We start from the raw sequence: 26,414 nt of genomic DNA, 5'->3' as shown, positions 1-26,414 counted from the left end.
TTCATATTCAGAAATCTTGAAAGCTTTAGTGTCACAAAACTACCAGATTTATAATACTGAAAGATCCAAAAAAACACATTCTGAATTTCTTATTCTTTATATCCACAACTTAATCTTTTTTTTTTAGTTAGTAAGAACAAAAAATATCTCAATCTCCAATCTGTAATTAAAATATTGTAAGTAGCTGCGAATCGTATATGAAGCACCTGTATACTGTTGTTCTGAGAATTTCCTAACATTTGAAATGATTTAACAATGAATTATTTTGTATTTTTTTGTTGTGAGCACTATTTTTGTTTAACATTTAAAGCAGGGATGACTTTGTATGCCCATATTTATTTCCTATGATTCATGACACCCTAATCCTGCAGACCAATTACAAATACCCCCGATTGGATCAAAACTTAAATTTGTAGGACAGGTGTATTCCCAGCCCAGTACATTACCATTTTCCATTTTGGCACAATAAATAAACTTCTTACAAGAAACTGGATGCGGAAAGTTTCCTTGATCCAGACACTCGATAACCCCATTGCTATGTAACAGAACTTTACTGTTTTCTGGTATTCGACCCAAAATACTCATTTGTTCATCATCGTAATAATCATACTCGCTTAATGGACGGTATGTGGAAACTGTAACCGATGGGTTGATTTTTTCAAATGCCTGAGGTCTGACTTTACGGACGATGAATTTGTTTGTTGTTAACGGTAGAGGCGATGGAGTGGAAAATTTCGTTTTCGATCTAAGTGGACCTGAAAAAGAGAAGATATTTACCAATATACGGTGCTCGTTTGTAATGCTATGGTTGACTGCTGCGTTGTTGTCGATTACCTCGAGTAGTCTTGGTTTTTTTAGATGGGATTCGTACTGTTGTGGGTTTTGGTATAGGAGCTTGCTGAATCTCTTGAAGTGCGATTGCGATATCGCTGAGTTCAGTGGTGTCGCTGCCTTCAAAATTTTCTTCTAAAGATTGTTGATTACTGGATTCTTTGTCTTGATCTGGTGCTTCTTTTATGCTAATTTTAGGGGTGGTAGTACGCGCAAATGGTTTTCTTGAAACAAAGCGATAACGATTGTCTGCCGTTCTAGAAGTTTTTGTAGTGGTTTCTGAAATCAGAATGATATATGTATAGTTTATGAACTGTATAGTCCTTTTAATCATTTTATTCAATACCTTTTGACAAAAACGTTATAAGTTTTAACTATGGTGATCTTAAATAAATAAAGTGGTTTATTATGTTATTATAGTGATTTCAAAATCAGTAGCTAATATTTGAAAAATTAAAACATTTTTATTATACAACGTTTAGTTTAATATTGAAGTTTAAAGAAATTGTTGGTATAATTTAGGTTATTTGATGTTTATTGTAGGTGTGTTTATATTGTAAGGCGTGTTTGAATATCGATAATTGAATTGGATTCGTGTTTATAATGAGCAAAAGGCCAAGTCAGAGAATAATTTGATGTTTGCTTGCAGTTTATAGTTTATTTTCATTGAGATTAAGCTAATCACGCATTTAGTTAGGCGTTTATCGACGTCCGATTGGCGTAGAGTCGGTCATGTGGTATTTTAATACCGCATTAAAAATTTAATCTCAATCAAATATTTAGTTGAGCTTTCGTAAATTGGCTTTCAGTTTTTTATAAAATAATCTTCTATATAACTTGCTGCTACGATGGACCAATGCGTTTCGTTGCATGTAAAATTTGCATATGGAATTTTAACATGACAACAAATTCACAAAAAAATCCTCTTGTTGTCTACTTACATTAAATATAAATTGGAAAATTTGATGAACTAAACTTATTTTTTGGAACAGTTCGTATATGCAAAATTAAAATAAAGGTGGATTATTATACCACAGCACGGACATGTAAGCTGTAGGTTTCATGTGAAGCTTACGTATGTTTTAAGTATCATTATTTTACAATAGGAACGTATTTTTGTTTCCCGAACTTAAGCTAAGGAAGTACTATAGTAGGGTTCATCCGAGAAATGGCTACTTTCACGTTTTCTCGCCGTTTCACGACATCTAGAGTACGAAAAAATAGGTCTTCCGTTTTCATTGCAATCGTTGTTCAAACATTGAAGAACGTTTCAGATAAATTCAATTTCGTCATCATACAAAAAGAGTAAATTTTATTTCTAAATTATTATATCTTATCTTATCACGAAAAACGAACTTTCCACTTTTTACTTACGTGGTTACCTATATGATCTTGATTATCAGTAAATACGTGTCAAAATTTCTTCCACTGCGAAGTATACAGTTTCCAATTACAAACACTTAGTCTTGTGGAAAAAAATGGAGAAAAGTGAGGTGAGTGTTTTACTCCTTTTGTCTACACTCATTTTTCTACTTTAAAATTTCTAATTCGAACCGAAGCAATAATTACGATATTATGTTTCCGTTCTTTACTCTGTCAAAAATATTAATGTTCTGTTAAACATAAGGTGTTTCGGAGAAAACTTTCTTTTTATGGGAACGGTTCTTTAATGAGATCATTTACTTCTTAAAAACTGTTTCTGGAATTTGAGGTTTTTTAACTTTTTTTGTATTAACTATCTTGTGTTACCTCAGTACAAACCTAAATAATAATTTAAACAGGTTCATGAGATACTATTTGCATATATTGTATCTGCACAATTTAAAATTTTGTGAAAAGTCCCAGGAGTTACAATTCATATTTACGTACTGCATAAAAAATGCTTACGAAAATGTGATGGTCAATAATGATAAAGACAGTTTTGATCAGATATATTTTCTTCGCATTATTTATTTAATAAATTAGATAAGATTCTTACAGCCAATGATACAACTTTTTTAGCTTGATTTTGCATTTTTATTATCAGAATGTTGCTGTAAACACTCAATAAGTTAATATCTTATAAAAATATGTTTGCAGTTATTTTCTTATTACGTCATATTTATAAGAGTGATTTTTTTTTAACCTACTATCTATTGATATACTTTAAGTGGTGAATAAAATATTCTACAACCAAATATGTGTATCAAAATAACAAATCTTAAACGACTAACTATCATGAATAGTTATAGTGTCTATTTTTGCATTTTCAGATATTTAAAAAACGAGCGGGCACAACTGACGTGGGCAAAGAATATGAAACCATCACTATAGCCAACATCGTCTTACAAATGGTAAGCGATGATAAAATAAACAATTTCTATATATCGTCAAACGCGGACAAATTCGGTGCATTCGATGATATAGTCGTCAAAATTGAGTCGGATCAAAATACCGTTGTAAAAGCCATGCAGTTAAAGCATAGCGATCGAAAAGCATTGTCCTTGGATCAGCTAAAACCAGTCAAAGGAGATTTTAGTTTAAGCAAATACTTCGAATCGTTCCAACACCTAAAGAATGAAGTACAAGAGTTTATAATATTTACCAATCGTTCATTTGATATTACCGATAAGACGAAGTTTCAGCTTGACGGAAAAATAGTTATTTATGTTACAAGTGTTGAAAACGGTCCATTGCATTACGAACGGGAATACGGCGCGAGACGCAGTCGAGCGCTGTATGTAAGTGAGTAATGCAATGGAGTTTTCACACGAGTATCATACAATATTTTTTGCGCTGCCTTTTTGAAAAAATAACATTTTTCAATCGCTAAAAGAATAAATATTACTGAACCGAAATTATGTTGGTATTGAATTTATTACCAAATACGTCAAATACCAATCTGTCAATTTGTCCGGGCTAGCTTTTGAATTTCAAAGTTGAAATGGAAAATCGTGCACGTATTCAGAAAATTGCAGATAAAGCAACTGCAAATTTGTTGCCTGCAAAATCCGCAGGTCCATATGAAGCAGAATATCAAAAATTCATCAAGTGGTGCGAAGAAAATAAAATACGCGAATTTTCTGAAACGACGCTCTTGGTTTATTTCCAAATTAAGTCGGAAATTATGAAAGCCTCCACACTGTGGACAATATATTCAGTTCTGAAAAGTACTCTTTGCATCAAACATAACATAAATCATTCGAAATTTTATAAATTAACAGCGTTTTTAAAGCGGCAGAATGACACAAACCCAAGAAGTCTGAAATACTTACCAGTGGAAACATTTTTATTTACGGCTCCAGATCAGAGAGAATCTTGTGATTATGATTCAGCGTGAGGTTGCGAATAACGTCAAGTTTAAACGGTTTTTTTAATTAACAAGAACTACTAACAAATAGTAATAACATAATAGTTGTCAACAACATAAACCAAACCATCGAATAGTGTCAACTGTCAAATTACTACAAATCCAAATTTTGATCAACAAATTCCCCTATTTAAGATTACAACTTAAATTGCGCTTTTTTAAAATTTCGAGCCACTTTTTGTTATAATAACTTTAGATACATGATTATCAATTAGTAGTAATTACTTTGTGATAATCAATTTATTTTTTCAAAGCTTAAATTCCTCGTTTGTATTTTGCGGCACTAGATCCTTTTTCATTGCCATTTCGACACGCCACGTGTCAACGTAAAATGTCAATTACAACTATGGCAGCGCAAAAAAACTTTTATGTTCGACCTGTTAAAGTATGTCATTCATCTGGCAACTTAGAAATTTCAAAGAACGTAGATTATGTTTACAAATTTGAAATCGTGGAAGACGCGTGGACTGCACAACATGTTTCTGAACTTCAAGAATACAAAGCATTTTTTACGAAATTTTTTCTTTACACTAATCAAGAAAATTTTGATGCACTAAGACTATCAACAATTGAAAAGTTCAGAACAATGTATTCCTCAAGTGAAAAGGTTTTTGACCAATACTACAAAATAATATCGGAGTGGAATATGCGAAAAGGGAAAAAAGAAAAGTTGCATAAGAAGTGGATGCAACGTGCTATCGCTCTGCAGCTTTTGTCACCATATATTGAGCCCTTGTCTTTTGGTCAAGTTAATGATAAAATGAAAATACTTCGAGATGCTGTGTCTACATTCACCATCACAATAATCGAGAAGAATTTATGTAAAAATGCTACACAACTATGGGGTGATATTGTAAATGAAGAAATCGATATTGGAGAAATAAACAGAATTAGGAGAAATTATCAACTATCTATTGATAATATTCGTAAAAATGATGTGGAGAAATTAGATCCAAAGTTATTGACGCAATTGCTATGGTTAATGAAGAAATGTCCATTAATAATACGTGAAAATGAAAATCTTGAAAAAATCATCCGTCTTTGTGGAGATCAAAAGTTCATCCTGCTTAGTGATGGAACAAACGAAAAATGGATGGAAAGTTATTCGTTGTTTCGCAAACTATCAGACCTAAGTTCGAAACGAGGGTTTTATGAAAAAGTAATTGAAAATTTTACAGTCTCCATTCAAGGAAAGGACGAGCTTAGTCTATTGACAGCTTTCGGAAAAAATGAAGAGTTTCCAGAAAATGTGACAATGTCCCATTTAATGGGCATGCTAAATGAACCACACTATATAGACGGAGAGAAAGAAATACTGTCTAAACCTTATATCGAACGTCAATTATTTAAAAATATTATAGACTTTAAATATCTAGAAAGAGTTCAAGAACACACGATTGTCATTCTAAATTGCTCGAATAACTTTGAGAAAATAAAACACAAACTTCACAATTATAAATTAGTTAATATTGATATTGTTTCAAAAGACAAATTTGAGGACGGTGAAAACATAAGACAAAATGTAATTAGCACAAAAAGTAGTTTTAACGATAAGTTTGATAACTCAAATCTTTTAAAGAAAATTTACATATGTAGTAGTAAATTTACTGAATCTAATATGCAAAAAATATATACGGATAATTCAGAAATCCACACATTTCACTATTTCAAAATTGCGGATAATGGTCACTTAGAATGGATTCAAAGCAAAGGGGATACGAGTGAATTAGAGAATTACAAATTATCTGACAAATGTTTTGTGCACGAGAACGTACTGTGGTCTTCTCAACTAGAAAATAACATCAATCTCATCACTAGTGATCCCGGAATGGGTAAATCGCAGCTAATGAAAAATTTCAAAAACAAATGTCCTCCTAATTACTGGACAGTTACGATTTATCCTAAAGATGTTCATTCATTTTTTAAATCTTTTAAACTGAAACAACCATCGAACTACACTAATTCGTTGGAAGAATTTATTATCCATGAAAAATACGGTTCTCTTAAACAATTGGAAATAAATTTTTTCGAAGAGTGTTTAAAACAAAACCGTGTTCTATACATTTGGGATGCACTAGATGAAATTGTAAACGAATATTTAGATAGTGTTTTAGATATAATACTTCAACTGTCAAAAAGCGGTTTCGTTCAGTGGATAACCAGTAGACGACATCTGCAAACATTTTTAGAAAAAAAATTGAACGTACTCTCACATAGCTTAACACAATTTAACGAAACAGAGCAACAAGTTTACATAAAACAACGACTTGACTCTGTCAGTTCTATAAGTGAAATTGAACTAACGATTCAGAAAATTAAATCTACATTTGCAATTATTGAACATGTTGACATATTAGGAATTCCGTTGCAAATATTTATGGTCACGGAACTATTTCGTCAAAATAATGAAAAATATTTGCAACGTTTAGACAACACATTCCTTTTAACTGATTTATACCGCAGTTTCATCGAAGAAAAATTTAACATATTTTACGAAAATAAAATTGCTTATGATCTTCAGAATCCTCACCTGAAAATTAGAATTGATAAAGAAAAGGAAACAATGTTAAAGCACTACGAAATACTTGCGTTAAAACTAATATATCCCGAGTTTGTACTAAAACAGTTAAATATTAGCTATCAAGAATCGATAAAAAATTTTTCAAATGAGAACTATGCCTTCGTTGGTATCATAACTGAAATACAAAATAACGTTCCACAGTTCCTTCATGGATCCTTTGCGGAATATTTGGTTGCCATATACTTATCGAAAAATTTGAAAAATATACCGATTGATATATTTTTTGATCAAAAGTATAATAACGTACGGTTTTTCTTCGATATGTTGTTAGCAGAAAATTCGCCTGCTCATGTCGCGGTGTTGTACAAAAATTTTGATTTGTTTAAAACTTACGATGATGAGATATTAACACGCAAAGATAAGGGCGGAAGAAGTGCTTTACATTTGATTTGCTCATGGGGACAAAGGCATCCGCGTACAAAAATAATCCGCGTAAATAACACATTCGTTGTTGTAGAGGTTAGCGGTTTTAATGGTAAACCGGAAACTAAAGAATTTCTTGAAGCAGTGACATATTTACAAAATAAAAACAATAATTCAGAACATGATTCTCTATTAGGTTTAACGCCCTTGTTATATACTAGAAAAACTGAAAGTTTGGCGGTCGAATTAAAATTACTATTAAGCGAAAATACAGAATATCTTCAATCAATTACTTGTAATGATAGAATAAACATTTTGTATTACTCTACCCTACTTGCATATGACGACGTCATTGAAGTGTTTAGTTCTCAAAAATTAGGTAACATCAGTCACCATGAAGCTAATTTTATCACAATAGCTAATCGTAAAAGTCCTCTCATCTTGGCATCTGAGGGTGGACACAAAAAAATTATTAAACATTTAGTGAAATCAGGATCCGAAATAAATCACGCAAATAACGATGGCTTTACACCGCTTTACGTAGCTTCACACAATGGCCACTTAGAAACTGTCAAGTATTTAGTGCAATCCGGAGCCGAAATAGATCGTCCCACGAATACAGGTGCCACACCGCTTGGCGTAGCTTCTCAAAAAGGTAACGAATTAATAGTTGAATTCTTGGTGAAATCAGGCGCCGACATCAATTGCGCTGATAAAAACGGTTGTACCGCGCTTCACGATGCTTTATTTGACGGCTTTGACAAAATTGTGGAATGCTTAGTGAAATCAGGAGCTAAAGTAAATCGCGCAGATAATGATGGCTTTACACCACTTTACGTAGCTTCACAAAATGGCCGCTTAGAAACTGTCAAGTATTTAGTGCAATCCGGAGCCGAAATAGATCGTCCCATGAATACAGGTGCTACACCACTTTTCATAGCTTCTGAAAAAGGTCACGAATTAATAGTTGAATTCTTGGTGAAATCAGGCGCTGACATCAATTGCGCTGATAAAATCGGTTTTACCGCGCTTCACAACGCTTCCTTTAGCGGTCACGAAAAAATTGTGGAATACTTAGTGAAATCAGGAGCTAAAATAAATCGCGCAAATAATGATGGCTTTACACCGCTTCACATAGCTTCATACAATGACCACCTAGAAACTGTCAAGTATTTAGTGCAATCCGGAGCCGAAATAGACCGTTCCATGAATGAAGGGGTCACACCGCTTCACATAGCTTCTGAAATAGGTCACGAATTAATAGTTGAATTCTTGGTGAAATCAGGTGCCGACATCAATTGCGCTAATAAAAACGGTTTTACAGCGCTTCGCAACGCTTCCTTTAACGGCCACGAAAAAATTGTGGAATACTTAGTGAAATCAGGAGCTAAAATAAACCGGGCAGATAATGATGGATTTACACCGCTTTACTTAGCTTCACAAAATGGCCACTTAGAAACTGTCAAGTATTTAGTGCAATCCGGACCCGAAATAGACCGTTCCATGAATGAAGGGGTCACACCGCTTCACATAGCTTCTGAAAGAAGTCACGAATTCATAGTTGAATTTTTGGTGAAATCAGGCGCCAACATCAATCGCGCTGATAAAAACGGTTTTACCGCGCTTCACAACGCTTCCTTTAACGGCCACGAAAAAATTGTGGAATACTTAGTGAAATCAGGAGCTAAAATAAATCGCGCAGATAATGATGGCTTTACACCGCTTTACGTAGCTTCACAAAATGGCCATTTAGAAACGGTCAAGTATTTAGTGCAATCCGGAGCCGAAATAGATCGTCCCACGAATACAGGTGCCACATCGCTTGGCGTAGTTTCTCAAAATGGTCACGAATTAATAGTTGAATTCTTGGTGAAATCAGGCGCCGACATCAATTGCGCTGATAAAAACGGTTTTACCGCACTTCGCACCGCTTCCTTTAATGGCCACGAAAAAATTGTGGAATACTTAGTGAAATCAGGAGCTAAAATAAATCGCGCAGATAATGATGGCTTTACACCACTTTACTTAGCTTCACACAATGGCCACTTAGAAACTGTCAAGTATTTAGTGCAATCCGGAGCCGAAATAGATCGTCCCACGAATACAGGTGCCACACCGCTTGGCGTAGCTTCTCAAAAAGGTAACGAATTAATAGTTGAATTCTTGGTGAAATCAGGCGCCGACATCAATTGCGCTAAAAAAAATGGTTTTACCGCGCTTTGCCACGCTTCCTTTAACGGCCACGAAAAAATTGTGGAATACTTGGTGAAATCAGGAGCAAAAATAAATCTCGCAGATAATGATGGCTTTACACCACTTTACTTAGCTTCACACAATGGCCACTTAGAAACTGTCAAGTATTTAGTGAAATTCGGAGCCGAAATAGATCGTGCCACGAATACAGGTACCACACCACTTAGCGTAGCTTCTGAAAATGGTCACGAATTCATAGTTGAATTTTTGGTGAAATCAGGCGCCGACATCAATTGCGCTGATAAAAACGGTTTTACCGCACTTCGCAACGTTTCCTTTAACGGCCACGAAAAAATTGTGGAATATTTAGTGAAATCAGGAGCCAAAATAAATCGGGCAGATAATGATGGCTTTACACCGCTTTACTTAGCTTCACAAAATGGCCACTTAGAAACTGTCAAGTATTTAGTGCAATCCGGAGCCGAAATAGATCGTCGCATGAATATAGGTGCTACACCACTTTACATAGCCTCTGCAAAAGGTCACGAATTAGTAGTTGAATTGTTGGTGAAATCAGGCGCCGACATCAATTCCGCTGATAAAAACTGTTTTACATCGCTTCGCAACGCTTCTCTTAACGGCCACGAAAAAATTGTGGAATACTTGGTGAAATCAGGAGCTAAAATAAATCGCGCAGATAATGATGGCTTTACACCGCTTTACGTAGCTTCACAAAATGGCCACTTAGGAACTGTCAAGTATTTAGTGCAATCCGGAGCCGAAATAAATCGTCCCACGAATACAGGTACCACACCACTTAGCGTAGCTTCTGAAAATGGTCACGAATTAATCGTTGAATTCTTGGTGAAATCAGACGCCGACATCAATCGCGCTGATAAAAACGGTTTTACTGCGCTTCGCCTCGCTTGTTTTAACGGCCACGACAAAATTGTGGAACGTTTAGTGAAATCAGGGGCTGAAATAAATCGCCCAGATAATGACGGCTTAACACCGCTTGACGTTGCGTCTCAAAAACGCCACGAAATAATTGCTGAATTCTTAGTGAAATCAGGCTCTGAAATAAATCCAGCTAAAAACAATATCTGGCCACAGGAAAAAGATTAAATTTTTGGTGAAAGGGGGAAATACAGTTGTTTAAAAAAGGGGATTCCAGATGTGATATTTTATAGCTCATACTTAATGAAAAAAATGTCCTAATACAAATTGTTGTGGGTTCTTTTATGAAAATAATATATCGGCAGCTTCACGAATGTTTATTAATGTGAACGAAGACAGTACAGAATTGGTATCCTCTAAAAGATGATATGCGCTTATATATACTTGGATGGTTTGGTGATAATGAAAGATGACCAATGAGGGGTGGATGATAACAGGATGATTCTTAAAACTAATGGGTTGACATTACACCTCTATCCCTAAAAAAGGATTCAACTTAAGAAGTTGAAAAGTTGAATCTTACAGTTATGATTACATATTATTTTTATTATGTAGGTGTTATTGTAATAATTTTTTTTTTTTTTTTTTAAACGACCGCATTCGTCCTCCTCTGCGCAACGCGTGCGGATCGTCGAGGTGCGAAAATGTTGCCGTGTTCGGCCGGTGGTACGTTTTCGGCCGGTGGTGCGTCTTCCAGAACATCCTGAGATGTAGATGCCATGTAGTGTGCTTCTGCCTCCTCCTCTGGACTTGATGTCTCTAGCGGGGCCAATGCTAGAAATTGCCTCGGCCTTGTGGGGGGCGGCAAGCGTCTTCTTCTTCGCACGACACGATGTACTAGAATGAGTACACCAACGAAGATTACGGTAGAAGCAACGACATAGCCAATGATAGAAGTATGTCTTAGGGTCGTCGCGTGTCTCTGGGCTTCCTCTTCCTTGAGGACTTCCATTTCTAGGTGGTCGAGGTTATGGTTGGCAGCACCTATATCTTGGATAAAGTTGTCATATGCCTTCATCCCAATAGACGGATGTCGTAGCTTTGTCGAATTCAATTTTTTCAGCAGTATTTGGCTACAACAAATCGTTGAGAAGTTTAATGTGGGTACAAGTGAAGCTGGACTCGTCTGGTTCTGGATGCTGGCTTGTGTATTGAGAGTACCGGACTTTGCGTACCCCCTGCAGTTATTCGCAATTGTTATACTCCCTGTACCATTAATTTTCACGTCAAATGGCGTCATATGTATACATGAGATGATAACTGTGTCCACCATCGACGTCACAAAGGCCCAAGAGTTGAGTGAGTGAAGTTTAATAAAGAGTGTATTGTTTAGATGTATCAACTTTTTGTTGCAAGAATTTGGAATAGTTTGAATATTATTATTAACAATTAGAGCTATTTCACAGCTTTGTTCTACGTGAGCAATTTTTACAAATGAGTTTTGTTTGCAAATAAATTTAGGTAAAGTGGAAGTTTCAAACTTGTGACAATGTGAAATTTCGGCTTCATTTAGATAAAAATAAAGTTGTTTGGAGTCATCTACTGCTATGTATCTGTCATTTGGCAAAATTGTTATAAAATTGTTGTTTAAAACGTGAGCAGGCAAGGGTTGCAATTCATAGATATAGTATTGCGTTGCATCTAGAAGTGGAATTTTGACTACGAAAACGAAATTATTATTATTAAAAAATGACACTATAGATGCGACATCAAAGATTAGATGAGAGTTAGTGGAAGAAAGTAATTTAGAGAAAGTTAATTTGACGTTAGATAAAGAAGGGTTTTATCCGATTAGCATGGATTTGTAATGTACGTCTACCCATTTTTATAGTATAATTGACTGGTGTGTCTTTTGATATTATGGTGTAAGGGCCTAACCAAATAGGGTCTAGTTTCTTCGAACGACCGCGTCTAGGTGTTTCATCAAAAAGTAATACTTTATCACCGATGTTAAAGTTATGAGTAACGGTATTTTGATCGTAGATTATTTTACTTGCGGCTTTTTTGTTAATAATATTTTCACGGGCGATGTGATGACTATATTGGAATTTATATTTTAAGTCCATTAGGTAATCGTCATAGTTGTAATTAGGGGTTGATACCTGTGATATGGCTGATGGTATGTTAGCTTTATAGCCGTATAATAATTCAAATGGAGTGTAACCGGTTGTAGTATGTGGAGTGGTATTATATGTAAACATTGCTTTTGGAATAAGGGTATCCCAATTTGTTTGATCGTTATTAATAAAGTGACGTAAATATTCAGCAAGAGTACGGTGGCTGCGTTCCAGCGCTCCGTTGGTTTGAGGATGATAAGCTGTAGAATTGATTTTTTTTATTTTTAGTAATTTACATACATTTTTAAAAAGTTCACTCAAAAAGTTGGTTCCTTGATCTGTTAGAACTGTTTGTGGGGTGCCATGTTTGCAAACAATATGATCAACAAATGCTGAACTAATAGTACTAGATTCCTGATTCGGAAGAGGGATTGCTTCGGAAAATTTTGTTAGATCATCTTGTACGGTTAATATATATTTATTCCCGGCTTCTGTGACACTAAGTGGGCCAACAATGTCCAAAGCAATTCTTTCAAAAGGACTTTTAGCGGTAGTTGTTATTTCTAACGGGAATTTAGTTTTTCTGCCTAGGACTTTATTGCGTTGACAACTGTCACAAGTTTTAATATATTTCTTGATATCTTTCCGCATATTATGCCAGCTAAAACGTTCTCTGATGCGTTTGTACGTTCTATTGGCTCCTTGATGGCCGCCTAATGGGGTGTCATGATATTCTCTGATAATACTTAGCTTTTGCTCCTTACTGATTTCGTCATAGTTTGAACTATCATTGATATAAATATTTGTATTTAGATTTTTAAAAGTGTATCTAAGCATTGCGCGAATTTTATCTTGTTTTAAGTGTAATTTAGGGCAAATTTTAAGAAATGTTAGTTTGTTTATTTGGTTGGAAATCGCGACATTTCGGAGAAATTCAATTTGGTTCCAAATAGTTTCATAATTTACATTATCGTTAGCAGTTTCACTGACTATAAAACAATATAAATTCTGGTTATTATGGCTCAATAAGATATGATCTCCTATTGTTAAGTTAGGTTTAGATTTTAGGATTTCGCAAATTTTAAATTGGTTTTCCAGTGATCTCAATGTTGTTTTTTGAAGATCAGTCAATAGTTTTGGTACAAAACAGAATAAAGTATGGTCCCGGGGCACTGACGAAACTGGAATGTTTTTATCAATGACTTTGTCGTTGATAATTATGCTTGTTTGGCAATGTTCTAAAAATTGATCGTATGAGCTAGTTGGGTTATCATTAGTGAGAAAAAGTCGACTTAAACCATCTGCATTTGTATTAGTTTTACCTGATTTATAAATGACTTTGTATGAGTAATTTTCCAGTTTAAGTCGCAAATGAGTAAGTCTTGTGCCTGGATCTTTTATATTAAATACGTAAACTAAAGGTTTGTGATCTGTAACTATCGTAAATAGATTTCCTAAAAGATATGGACGAAAATATGTAACTCCCCACGTGATAGCTAAAAGTTCTCTTTCCGTTGTAGAGTAATTTTTTTCTGCAGAATTTAAGGTTCGGGATGCAAATGCGATAGGTAAATCATTACCAATTTTGCCTTGTGATAGTACGGCGCCAATTGCAGAACCACTGGAATCTGTTGTTAGAATAAATGGCTGTGTGAAGTCCGGAAATTGTAAAATTGGTGGAGAAGTTATTTTTGTTTTTAATTCTTGGAATGCGGATTGGCAATCTTGTGTCCAGTTGAAAGGGACATTTTGTTTTAACAAATTATAAAGTGGCAAGGCGACTTTTGCAAAATTAGGGATAAACTTACGATAATAGCCAGCTAAGCCTAAGAAAGCTCGAACTTGTTTAACGTTTTTTGGTATTATGCAGTTAATTACGGCTTTAACATTGTCTGGATTAGATTTAATACCAGATTCTGTTATGAGATGTCCTAAATATGTGACTTCTTTACGCAAAAAATGACATTTACTGGGCTGTAATTTTAAATTGTGTGCGCGGAGTTTAGCAAAAATTTCATATAATTTTTCGTCATGTTCTTTTAAAGTGGATGCATAAATGACTAAATCATCGATATAGATAAAACATCTGATTCCTTGAAGTCCAGCAAGTACAGAGTTCATAAGTCGTTGACAAGTTAAGGGTGCTCCTTTAAGACCAAAGGGCATACGTTTAAAGTGATAATGTCCAAATGGCGTACTAAAGGCTGTTTTTTCACGATCATTTGGGTCCATTAATATTTGGTGAAAACTACTGGCAAGATCGAGAACTGTGAAATACTTTGATCTGCCTAATTGATCCAAAATGTCTGTTATATTAGGTAAGGGGTATACCATATCTTTAGTGATATTATTGAGAGCTCGATAATCGACTACTACTCGATACTGTTTTTCGTGAGTATCTGATTTTTTTGGAACTACCAAAAGTGGCGCATTGTAGGGGCTGTTGCTTTCTTCGATAATTCCTTCTTTTAACATTTTTGCCGTATGTTCGCGAATAATTTGTCTTTGAGTATAGGGAAGGCGATACGGTTTGATGTTAGGGATGGCTGCTTCGGAATTTGTGGGAATAGTATGCATTACGGTGTTCGTATGGGTCAATTTATCATTTTCTAACAAAAACAGGTCAGAGTATTCATCGCAAATTTTTGAAATTGACGCTAGCTCTTCACCATTGAGATGTTCTAAATCCAATTTTGAAAGAATGATGTTGTGTCTGTCAACACTGCTAACTGCGTTTAAAGTATCTTGCAAATTACTGTTAGTATTTACGTATAAAATATTATCTGAACTGATTGACATGAGATGAATTGTTGGTTGTTCCATGATTACATCTTTGTCGGACATATTTAAAATAGACACTAAACATTTATAATTGTTTGATGTAGTAATGCAGGAACTAATCAATACATTGTCTTGTAAGTTAGTATTTTCATACATGCCGTCACCAAATTGAAGATTGTTTTTTACTATTGTGAAAACTTCCGAATTTTTTGGTAGAATGACTAAATTAGTATTAGAAGGATGCATTTCCCATTCTAATTGATCAATTGATAAGATGTTTGACGTAAAATTAATTAGTGTTTTATTTATTTTAATAAAATCGTTACCCAAAATACCATCATTTTTAATTGGAAAAGTATCGGGAATGATATGAAACTCATGTTTTATTACAGTGTCGTTTTTTTCTATGAACAAAATGCATGTTCCCATAGTAAAAACTGAGTTATTGCTAATACCTCTAAGTTCTTTGATATTGTAGCTCTCTACGTGACAACTAGATGGAATTTTACTACGTTTTATTAGTGAAATTTCTGCACCTGTATCTACAATAAGGTTCGCAAAAACAATGATGTCACTAATTTTATTGTGAATGTTAGACGGAAAATTAAACTTAAATGTAACTATATTTAGGTTACTTTCTACAGTGCTTAAAAGTACAAAATTGTTTTTATTATTGTTATTAATTAAATTATTATTATTTATCAAGTTACTTTGATTTTTACTACCTATTATTTTATAATAATTTCTAATATTAAAATTATTTATTCTAAATCTATTTTTCTTTTTAGGAATATAACTTTTAACTAAGTTTACTACATCTACTGATAAGATTAGAGACATAATATCTAAAAGAAATGTTAAAACTAATAAAATTAATATATTTGTGTTATTGTGAGATATTCTAGTTTCTTTTATCACGGACATTAAATTATCTTTAACGATTAGTTTGGTTTGCGTATTTGTATTCGTAATTGGTTTAAAATTGTTTAGTGAGTTATCTAAATTATTTGTTTGGTGAATAGGGTTTAAGTTGAACTTATTTCTGTCTATAATTATTTGTGGGCTATAATTACTATTGAAATTATCCAAAGGGTTGTGTACAATATCTATTATAATATTGTCTTTGCTACTATCGACATGATCTGAAGTTAAAGACATGCCGCTCATAGTAAATGTTTGTGAATTTGTTGATTTTAAATTTGATGAAGACGAGATTAAAGTTTGTTGTCCCATGTTTGGCGGCGTCGCATGAGACATTATTAGTTTTCCTGATTCTGATTATTATTAATTTGGGTTTCGGATGATGTTGGCGGTTGTGGAATATTGTCAGAAAAATTATGCCATTGATATGGGTATGGATATGGGAAATATAAATTCCCGGGCTGAGTTGAAGCATAAAAAACGTTTGAGTGATTGGTCGTATTATCAGTAGTACGGTTCCATGATCTAGGATTCGATCGAAAAGAGGAATTTGATGGCATAGGCTGGTTTTGATGGAATCGAGAATTTGACGAGATATTAGGTTGGTTTTGATAAGATCGAGAATTTGACAACATATTAGATTGATTTTGATGAAATCGAGAATTTGACGACATGGGTTGGTTTTGGTAAGATCGAGAATTTGACATGGGCTGATTTTCAGGGAATCGAGAATTAGTTGATCTAGGCTGATTTTGGTGGAACCTATTTGAATTATTTGACCTATTTGGATTATTTGAAAAATTGGTATGTTGCGAAAAAGGAAACGTGTTTGAAGAATTTGGCCCTTGATTATTGGTGGGTTGTGTATAGTTTTGTTTTCGGCAGAAATTTGTACGAGTTTCGTAATAATTGTAATGACATTCTTTTGTAGTATGGTTGTTTTTGTTACATATGGCACAATGTTTAGGATTACGGCTATTAATATGTAATAGGGACGACTGAGATAATAATTTATTCGAGTTTAGGTTATTTTCAATTGTCTGTGCAAGTTCGATAGCTTTAGTTATTGTGGTAATGCTTGATTTCGTTAAGCAATCGCGAATTTCGTCAGAAACTAATCCACGACGGTAACATAGTAAAAGAAATTCTTCATTGCTAGCTCTTACTGCCACGATATCATCGGGTGCCAATGTAGAACCTGGGTTAATACATTCCTCGAAAATGTTATTTAAACGTTTGCCAAATTCGGAAACCGATTCATTTAATCTTTGATTCTCGTTCATGAGGCGCATATGCCAGTTGGTACTTTTAACGTTGCACTGCTCCGACAAAATCGTTTTAAGTTCTAACCAACTATTAATTATTTTATTTCGTACTGACTCTAAGGCTTTACCTGTAATTTTTGTGTTAACGAGTAATTTTAAAAATGTAGTCTGTAAGGTTGCGTCAACTAGTGCTGACATACCTTCAACTTGAAAAATAAATTGAGGAAGAGACGATTTATCACCATCAAAAGGTGGTATTAAATTAATATATGCTATGATATCTTTAATTTCTTTGGCCATTGTGAAGCGATGGTGATTTATATAAGTTTATTATTTAACACGGTATGGTACGAAAAGTAAGTAAAATCACAAAAACTACAAAATGCGTACGGAAATTCGGTACTCACCTCAGCATTTCTTCTAATGATGGTCACTTGTAAAACTTAGTAGCACCGCTGTCACCAAAATGTTGTGGGTTCTTTTATGAAAATAATATATCGGCAGCTTCACGAATGTTTATTAATGTGAACGAAGACAGTACAGAATTGGTATCCTCTAAAAGATGATATGCGCTTATATATACTTGGATGGTTTGGTGATAATGAAAGATGACCAATGAGGGGTGGATGATAACAGGATGATTCTTAAAACTAATGGGTTGACATTACAAAATTTCGCATAGTTTACACTATTGCTCTTTACGTAATAGGTAATAACATACATACACTCTTTTACATACATCGTAGAGTTGCAAGTGTTATAGCGTATAGAACAATACTATTAAACGCAATAATTTATCACTCAGTTTCACCTATGCTTTGTCTCGAAAATATTTTATCATTTAAAGAAATAATGTCTATAATTTCAACTAAGTATGTGAAATAACGATTTATAAAGTTATATCTACGTTATTGTGTTCGATGTGTGTTAAAAAAACGAAAAACCGTCCACTAATGCCGACTGCATTTTCTGTTAAGAATACAGTCAGTGTTCTGAAATTTTTCTGTATGTATGTACATTGTTCGGTTCAGTTCAAATTATACTACTGAATACATCAGAGACTTGCTTACACCATGACAATCGATTCAAACTACAGGTATTTGATGGCGTCTAGCAGTTTATGTAAGGAATTTTTATATTTCTTTACCATAATACTTATCTGAATTTAAATTGTTATAACCTTCGAGTCGTCCATTCAACACTCTAATTCATGACGTGTGGACAGCATAATAATATTCTAAAATTTCAATTTCTATTTAATACTCCAATCAATTGAAGACTGCATCTTCTATGTGAGTGCTTTTATACTTTTTTAATTCAAAATCCACTAAACATTTGTTACAGATTAACATTTCATCACCACTAAATGCAGATGTTCAGAATAAAGTAATTTTCTACAGATTCTACCAGAAAATTGAATTTTTCATCACAGCTTTGGCATCAAACAAAGGTATGAACCCAAAAATAAATATGCATATATTTGATACTCCACAGTATACAGTCAAGAACAATGACGTATTTCGTTCTCAAAACAACGAACGGGGCGAGATTCTAAAACTCAACATACCCTTTATATTGGAAATATAGTGTGAAAACTCTCAAGAACGGACCTTATCCTAAGCGATCATGAAGTCCAGAGTGGAGATAACATAAGAGACTTAATTCTGTCACCGAAGAATAAAAGGGGTGTTAAGCATCGTTGCAGGTAATTATAAGTAATAACTAAAACGTTAAAAATGTGGTTGTATGTGTACTTTGCATTCCTTTCGGTAAACTATCATACTTAGTTTTTGAAAATAGTGTGCAGTGGGAAAGGTGTTTTTAACTATGACTTATTGATCTATGCCTCTACTTCCATAATCTTACCAGATTTTCTGTGTTTATACATTACCGACACTCAATTTTTAAATTACAGTTTCACCGGCATAAGCTCAACTGTGGTGATTATTCTTTAAACAAGAACAATTCGTAAAGCGGGAATTTATGTGAGAAAAGTCAAACTCTTACCAAATAAAGAAGATCATGTTTTCGTGGAGCTCCTGACTATCATCTAACCAGACGGAGAATTCATGAAAATTACATTCTGAAGCGAAAACTGGCAAGCATCTATCGACAGTTACTTTCATAATTCAAGTTTCAAAAAGTGGCTTATTGTCATATGCATACATATAACTAAGAATTACTTCTAACTAATTTGTTTTATTTACATAATATAAATATATTTTTGCAAACTCATTAAACAGCATAATTTTAATATAGAGATATCGATATGCGGCAAAAACCAAATTTATGACATATACGATTTTACGAACTATTCCAACATAGTTTCGTGGAAACAACAATAGAGCATTAGTATTAACTGACTCTGGAATACCTACAAGAATCTGCTGATCGATATATTTTTACTTCTCGAGCGTAAGCTAAGGAAGTATAGTAATCGAGTCCATCGGCCGAATTGCTACTTTCATATTTTCTCGACGTGTCATGACCTCAAAAGTACGAAAAAAGTGGTCTCCCGTTTCCATCTATCTGTCTGTCTGTCTGGTCTCTGCATCCATTTTTATTAGTAATCTCCGAACCTACTGGACCGATTGTTGTACATTTTGTATGTATATTAGGAATATCATGTAGATGGTTAAACGCTAACTAAAATTTGGATAATTATTCCCACCACTAATGGAATGAAGTCATGACCAAAATTTATAATAAAAAGTTTTTTAAAATTTTATAAAATTCCTGCCCTTGTAGTGTCGATTTTCATCCTAGACATCTAGAATTTTTGGAAGAAATTCAAAACTGAATAACAATATGTTGCAATAGGTATAACTTTGAAACTCCAAAACCGATTGTTCTAAAATTTTGTAAATATTTGAAGGTTAATGAATACGATCATGGTTAAGCAAAATTTGTTGGTTTATCCCGTCCCAAAAAATTGATGACGTCATCTCAAAATTTTGCCGAATAAATCCCATGCACATTGTGCAAAACATGATGAGTCTATACTTGTTATTTATCATTGCATTAAAAATTTTTAAATCTCTCATAAAAATTAATGAATGGGTCAATTTATTTTATTGATTAAATCGGGAACGGCTTACTCCGTTTTCCCGAAAATTTGGAAATACAATACTGTTACCATGAGTATTACAGTGCACCTAAAAAGTACTATACGTGTCTTTGCAAAAATGTTGATGACGTCATCACAAAATTTTGTTACATTTATTTTAACGTTACATACATATCTTTATTTTAACTTTAAGGGTTTGCATAAAAAAATCAAATTCGCATAATCAAATTTCATAATTTTTCGAAAAAGCTAGATTGGTTTTATGGTATTTTAGGGGCGAGGGAAGTTCTGTCGAAATAACTTTGGACTAATTTTTTTATAAATATGATAACAAAATTAAAAATAACTGGTTAACCAATTCTCGGTGCTTAGGTACATCTTCATAACGTAATAAAGTGTGGACATTTTTGATAAAATGTTTTGGATTTATTATTAAGCTGCCGGAGGAAGTCGTCCAGAGTCCTAATGTTAATATTTTTAATTCATTTAACGTCTTGTAAATGACAATATGATCTGCTCGAACTACAGTGTGAAACTTCAAAGCACGCAATACAATATTTTTTATTAAGTATTTTTTTTACGAAATTTATTTATTTATTTAAATTTAAGAAGGAAAATTCGAGAGTGAACTGCGAAAAAATTCCTTCAGCGACCCATTGAACACTTTGCGAAGTTAAGAATGTAAGTAAGTGTCAAGTAAATTATATTCCCCATGTTTTACTTATATTGACTTTTTTAGCAGAGTTCTTTCGTTCTAAAAAATGAACATCAAAATTTTGTAGATTTGTTTTACAGGATGTCATTATTCATTATCTTTTTAGGAACTCATAAGAAGTAGTTAAAATTTTATAACCCATAAGTTAATATATATTAGAGTTTCAACAAAATATCTAAAAACCGCGTTTTTGTATTTTCTGAGATAAATGGGAAAATTTGATGCCAAAGTGTATTTTTTTAGATCATGGAATATTAAATTTCAAAGAGGACTTGGTTACTGGAATCATATCCAACGATTTTGTAAACATAAAAAATGCTTCAATAAAATTTATTTTTATTCTTGTAACAGGAAATTTTGGTTTATTTTTAAATTATGAGTTATGACACGCTATTCTCTTATATTTACGAGTACATCACAAGAAGCGGTTAGTCTTTTTAGTAACATTTAATAAACATCACCTAAATTTCTTCATTGCAGTCAGTTTAGAGCAGTTTCATCGATAGTTTTCTCTGTTACGAAATAATTTATACTTTTTATTTGAATATATTCGTACGTACTTATGTACGTTTTATTGATTTTTATAACTAATAAATAATAATCGTCGAACAAAAGTTGTCTAAGTTAATTTCGACAGAACTTCACTCGCTTCTTCGAATAATTATAAAATTTTATTTTTTTATAGTAACCCTTCTATAAGTTAAAATGAAATTATGTGTGTAGCGTTAATGTAAAATGAGTTTTTCCATTACGAAATTTCGTTATGATATCATCAAAAAGGACACATACCTATACCAAATTTGGATACCTCTGCATTGTAATACTAATAATATTTTTTTTTTGGAAAATGGGGTGAGTCGTTCTTGATTTGATCAAGAAAATAAATTGCCTCGTCCATTAATTCTTGAGTCACCGTGTAAATGAAAATACATTCATAAACCCCAAGTATACACATTTTTGCACATTTTAGATGGGATTTATTCGGTAAAATATTGAGATGACATCATCAATTGAGGAGGGGGAGGGTGAAAATTTTGATTAAGGATCTACCTTGCTTACGATAACTTTAAAAATGTTGTAAGATTTCAGACCATTTGGTTTCGTATTTTCAGAATTAAATTGTAAAATATTAAGGTAAAACTTTGATATATTTTTTAAAAATATATATGTCTAAAGTAAAAAATGAAGACCGATTCATAATCCACACGTGTAGAAATATGTTACTTTATTAAATTTCAATAACAGTTACCATGGATAATTTTGAGGTGACCTCGTCACGCTATTGGTGGGGATGATTAGACAAATTTTGGTTATCGTCTTACCATCTACACGATATTCCTAAAATACATACAAAATTTGAGAACAATGGGTCCAGTAGTCTCCGAAATTTCAATCTGTGTAACAAAAATCGACACAGAGGATAGACGTCAGACGACAGACAGGTAGGGGCGGTTAGTATGATAACGGGATAAAAATGTATTCTCAGTTTCTTCGTACGTACTTAAATTCGACCATTTATGTGTATACTTCGAAAGAATTCGACTATTATCACGTTCGTATAACAACCATCAGCAGCGGCATTTGTGTAGGTATATTGTGTTAAAAGAAAATTACATTTGATTTAATTTCTCCTCACCACAGAGGTGAGGACTAATTATTTAATTACTTAATCACACTCGTTTCTTTTTCACCAAAAAAATTGGATGTCTGGCGTGAACACTGAACACTCAAATTTTAAGAACTGAAATTGAAAAATGACGTCATTATTTGGGGGAGGGGGGACAAACCAAAAATTTTGATCAACGATTTACGATGTTGAAAATGTTAGCAAGATTTCAGAGCATTCGGTTTTGCAGTTTCGAAGTTATATTGCAAAATGTTATAAAATTTGATTTTTCTTTAATCGGGATGTCTAGAGTAAAAACTCAACATGAATTCATAAATTACAAGTGCAGGATAAGTACTTATCTTATTTTGTAAAATTTAAATAACGTTTACTTAAATAATGATATTTCTAACATGTGTATTTTAAAAATTTGACAACAATCGCAGACGGAAACGGAAACCTATTTTTTCGTACTCTAGGGGTCATGAAACGTAGAAAAAACATGGACTCGATTACAATACTTCCTTAGCTTAGGTATCTCTCTCGATTATATTAATCAATGTTAAAATAGTGAGTACAATCACAAGCATAATGTAGAAACAACGTATAATTTTTTCAGGCGGATACTAACACGGGAAAGTCATTAAATGTGTGCTAACGTTAAAGCTTTGCTCAATTAGATTATCCATTGGGTTTACTAGAGGGTACAATATGATTGGTTCTACTTAGCTTTTCGGCTGAATTTGGTTCGCTTTAATTAAAACATGAATTAATTTTATACAAACGACGGAAAATTGCACACGAAATGTTTCTCTCAACGGATAAAAAAAAGATGTCAAACGAAAGTTGATAATATAATTAGTGGTTTTATAATAAAATTTAATGTTTAAAAATTAAACGAAGCCTTCGGCGGTCAAAGATTTTCTCTAGTTTGTCTGCTTCTTTTAGAAAACTGAAATTTTGTGTATTGTACCTACTGTGACGATTTTTGATTGTCACAGTAGATTGTAAGACCAAAAATGCAAACGAACGTCAAAGATGCAGGGAAAACACAGCTTTATTGTATAACAATAAATACTGCATTTGAAAGCAGGTAACGTCAGGTTGGTAGGTATACATATATTTTTTCCAGTATCTGATTTTATGTTAAGAGACATATATGGATGAAGTATACAGTGTGTCAACAAAATATCGAATAAATTCGATCCATAAACCGTCAGTTGCTGCGACGTCATTGTTATTTTTTCTCTACCAACTCAGTTTTTGTGTTACTTATTTCAAAACAAAATGCGATGTCTGTGATTCTAAATTTTGAGCTTATCTGCCAAAAAAACTCGTTATATTCTTAACTTTTTGATGAAAAAATTTATTTACCTACTAAATTTGCCATCGTTTTTTTTAAATTAAATTAAGATTTTGTACTGAATTCAAATTTGCCTACAAAATATTTGGATGATAATTTATCACTATAGTAGATCATCATAAACCCATTCAGATATTGTTGCCCACTTTGGCGACAGAAATAATACGTCAGAAATTTTTATATTTTTTAAGAAATAATTTTGTTACTTTCAGTTCAACCGGTATCATGGTCACAAGAATGTATTTTTTCTGTGATTCCGATATTCCATGTAGAACACGTAGCACGTGTTCTGTAAAACTGGGTGTTTCCGTGTCAAGTGAAAGTTAAATATAATAATTTATACTAAGGAATTAATGTTATAGGTATGTACTCAGCAGTATATAAAACATTCCTTTTTAGAATTACCTAAAAATGTACTTCCTTCGTCATAGTAACAATCTCCTGATTTAAAATGAATTTATTCAATTCTATGGAACGGTTTCTTTGGAGTGCCGTAACGATAAGCAATCGATTTCAATGCAATGCAAACACTTTGGGCAAGGTAAAATCCGAACAATAGTAAATATGCAAATGCAACAGCCCAGAAATCGTTACGTGATGAGGAAATAAGAACAGTGACTTTATGTAACTACCAATTAAGAACGACATAATCGAGTGTCTCCTAGTTTCAAACAATAATTACGGAACAAAACCGACAATTTCTCAAATGGCAAAGTTTTGAAATTTTTGCATATAATAAAAAACCGCGAACGTGTGAGAAAGGATTATCGACTGACAAACAACTAAAATATCGTCATTAATCTCTCATCTTCGTCAACAATCTCACCTTGACTTTCTAATGGTTTGAAGGTTTGTAGTGGGTATTTTCTGCGTGTGATTTTAGTCGGCCTGGAGCTGGTCTTTGGTGCGGTAGTCGTAGCTGCTGTTGTTATTACGGTCAGTGCAGGTGAAGTTTTCCTTCTGCCTCCAACACGGAACAAGAAAGGAGTCGTTCCTCGACTACTCTGGAAGTAAAAGGACTCGTCAGGACATACTACGAAGTTAAAAATGTTTTTTGTTAAATGATGCTACTACTTTTGTTAGATCTACTTTGTTTTTACTGTGTATTACATTATTGTGTACAAGTGGCTGTGCTTCCCCACTACAGGTCAACCTACTTATATTTCATTTTTGAAAAATAAATACTAGGAATTTTTTGAGTTTTATTTTAATAACTAACATGCAGTTAATGTGCTACTCATGCTGGTTACAGAAAACTACCGATTCAAAAAATGGTAAAAGTTGTACTTACACTTGTGTCTAATCATCAAGAAAGATACTGGAATTTAATAATGGGTTATCTATATACTTTTTTATTTATTAAAGCAAATCGTTGCATTGTGGTTCTTTGAAATATTCGTCTAAGTGTTAATTTTATTTGTTTTGCATCCATAATTCAATTAGGTTTTTCCATGGGTTGATAAATTGCCATAAAATTAGAATAAAAAAAAGGAATCACGAAAGTGAATCATTGTGTTACGATCTTTTTAACACTGTAATAAACCACAAAACTTTCCTTCTTGTGGTAAAAGTTGGGATAAACCAGTGAATCTTAAAGCTTTTTATTTAATCACTTGCTTGGTGATTTTGTTTTAACATTAACATTTTGGCCAAAAATATCTTCCAATTTATGATCTTCTCAAACAATATTTGATGTTTGGTTGAGTACGTAAATTTAAACTCATTTTTTAAGTTATTATATTGCGATATTCTTGTCCGCTAGTCATTTTTCATAGTACGAAAAATAAGTGTTACATTTTAAACTAGGAGATATCGAAATGGCACAACAAAAATTGAAATTTAGGAGCAAAAGCACTTTTTAATGATATATGCATTTTATTTTGTTCAATTGTCCTTTAAAATACAGGTACGCTTCAATTTAGGCAAAGTAATGTATTATTAAATATATTTTAGATCTTTTTCAACATATGTATTTAGTATAATACGTAAAGTGTGTATTTATACACAAAAATTGTAGATCGCTTTATTAGGTACTGTTAATATATAAATTGTTCCCACTCATTTAGGTCCGTTTCACCCTAATTAAATGTTATCTGGAATAAATAATGGATCTTCGTACAGGTATTTATAGTTTTTGTACAAATTTCATGTAAATACGTTATTATTAATTTTTTGTTTAATCCTTCTTGTTTTGTTTAATTACTTCTTTCCCTTTCTCTCTATTTGTAATTTTCAGTCAAAGTAACTCACTGGTGTACATTCAAAAGTACTTGGCAAAATATTTTGACTGCAAAGATTTACTTTTAATAAATAAAATATAGTGAAGCAGTGCTTTATAACTACTTAACAAATAAAAATCTTTTGA

The 26,414-nt window shown here is 33.0% G+C and overlaps 2 protein-coding genes across 6 annotated transcripts; one reads left to right on the top strand and one right to left on the bottom strand.

Moving 5' to 3' along the window:
• On the bottom strand, positions 1-25,693 carry LOC135135607 (uncharacterized). The gene is made up of 4 exons (XM_064064700.1): positions 25,667-25,693; positions 24,876-25,116; positions 835-1,110; positions 1-755 (listed from the first exon to the last, which is right to left on the bottom strand). The coding sequence occupies exons 1-4, from the start codon at positions 25,691-25,693 to the stop codon at positions 343-345; spliced, it is 957 nt and encodes a 318-aa protein (XP_063920770.1). The 3' UTR covers positions 1-342.
• LOC135134828 (uncharacterized) lies at positions 2,220-19,538 on the top strand. Of its 5 annotated transcripts, none has more exons than XM_064063665.1 (5): positions 2,220-2,324; positions 3,084-11,573; positions 18,643-18,748; positions 18,800-19,003; positions 19,214-19,538. In XM_064063665.1, exon 2 carries the CDS (start codon positions 4,512-4,514, stop codon positions 10,440-10,442), a length of 5,931 nt encoding a protein of 1,976 aa, XP_063919735.1. In that variant the 5' UTR covers positions 2,220-2,324; positions 3,084-4,511; the 3' UTR covers positions 10,443-11,573; positions 18,643-18,748; positions 18,800-19,003; positions 19,214-19,538. The 5 variants fall into 5 exon arrangements, 3 of the variants coding, with proteins under 3 accessions (XP_063919735.1, XP_063919736.1, XP_063919737.1); XM_064063666.1 differs by having other exon boundaries at positions 18,793-19,003; XR_010281388.1 differs by lacking the exon at positions 3,084-11,573 and having other exon boundaries at positions 2,256-2,324.
• Positions 25,694-26,414: the final 721 nt, after the last annotated feature.

Source organism: Zophobas morio, unplaced genomic scaffold, assembly GCF_036711695.1.
Source record: "Zophobas morio isolate AGI-343-1 ecotype UQ-CSIRO unplaced genomic scaffold, CSIRO_AGI_Zmor_V1 ptg000024l, whole genome shotgun sequence".
NCBI lineage: Eukaryota > Metazoa > Arthropoda > Insecta > Coleoptera > Tenebrionidae > Zophobas > Zophobas morio.
The sequence above is the reverse complement of the archived record's forward strand: the minus strand, read 5'-3'. Positions and strand labels throughout refer to the sequence as shown.

Excerpts from the sequence above, each read along its gene's own strand:
- LOC135134828 (XM_064063665.1), top strand. The coding sequence starts at position 4,512 with ATGTCAATTACAACTATGGCAGCGCAAAAAAACTTTTATGTTCGACCT.
- LOC135135607 (XM_064064700.1), bottom strand. The coding sequence starts at position 25,693 with ATGTTAATGTTAAAACAAAATCACCAA. Across the intron at positions 1,111-24,875 it reads CAAACCATTAGAAAGTCAAG|AAACCACTACAAAAACTTCT; the intron begins GTGAGATTGTTG and ends TTCTGATTTCAG. Across the intron at positions 756-834 it reads AAAAACCAAGACTACTCGAG|GTCCACTTAGATCGAAAACG; the intron begins GTAATCGACAAC and ends TCTCTTTTTCAG.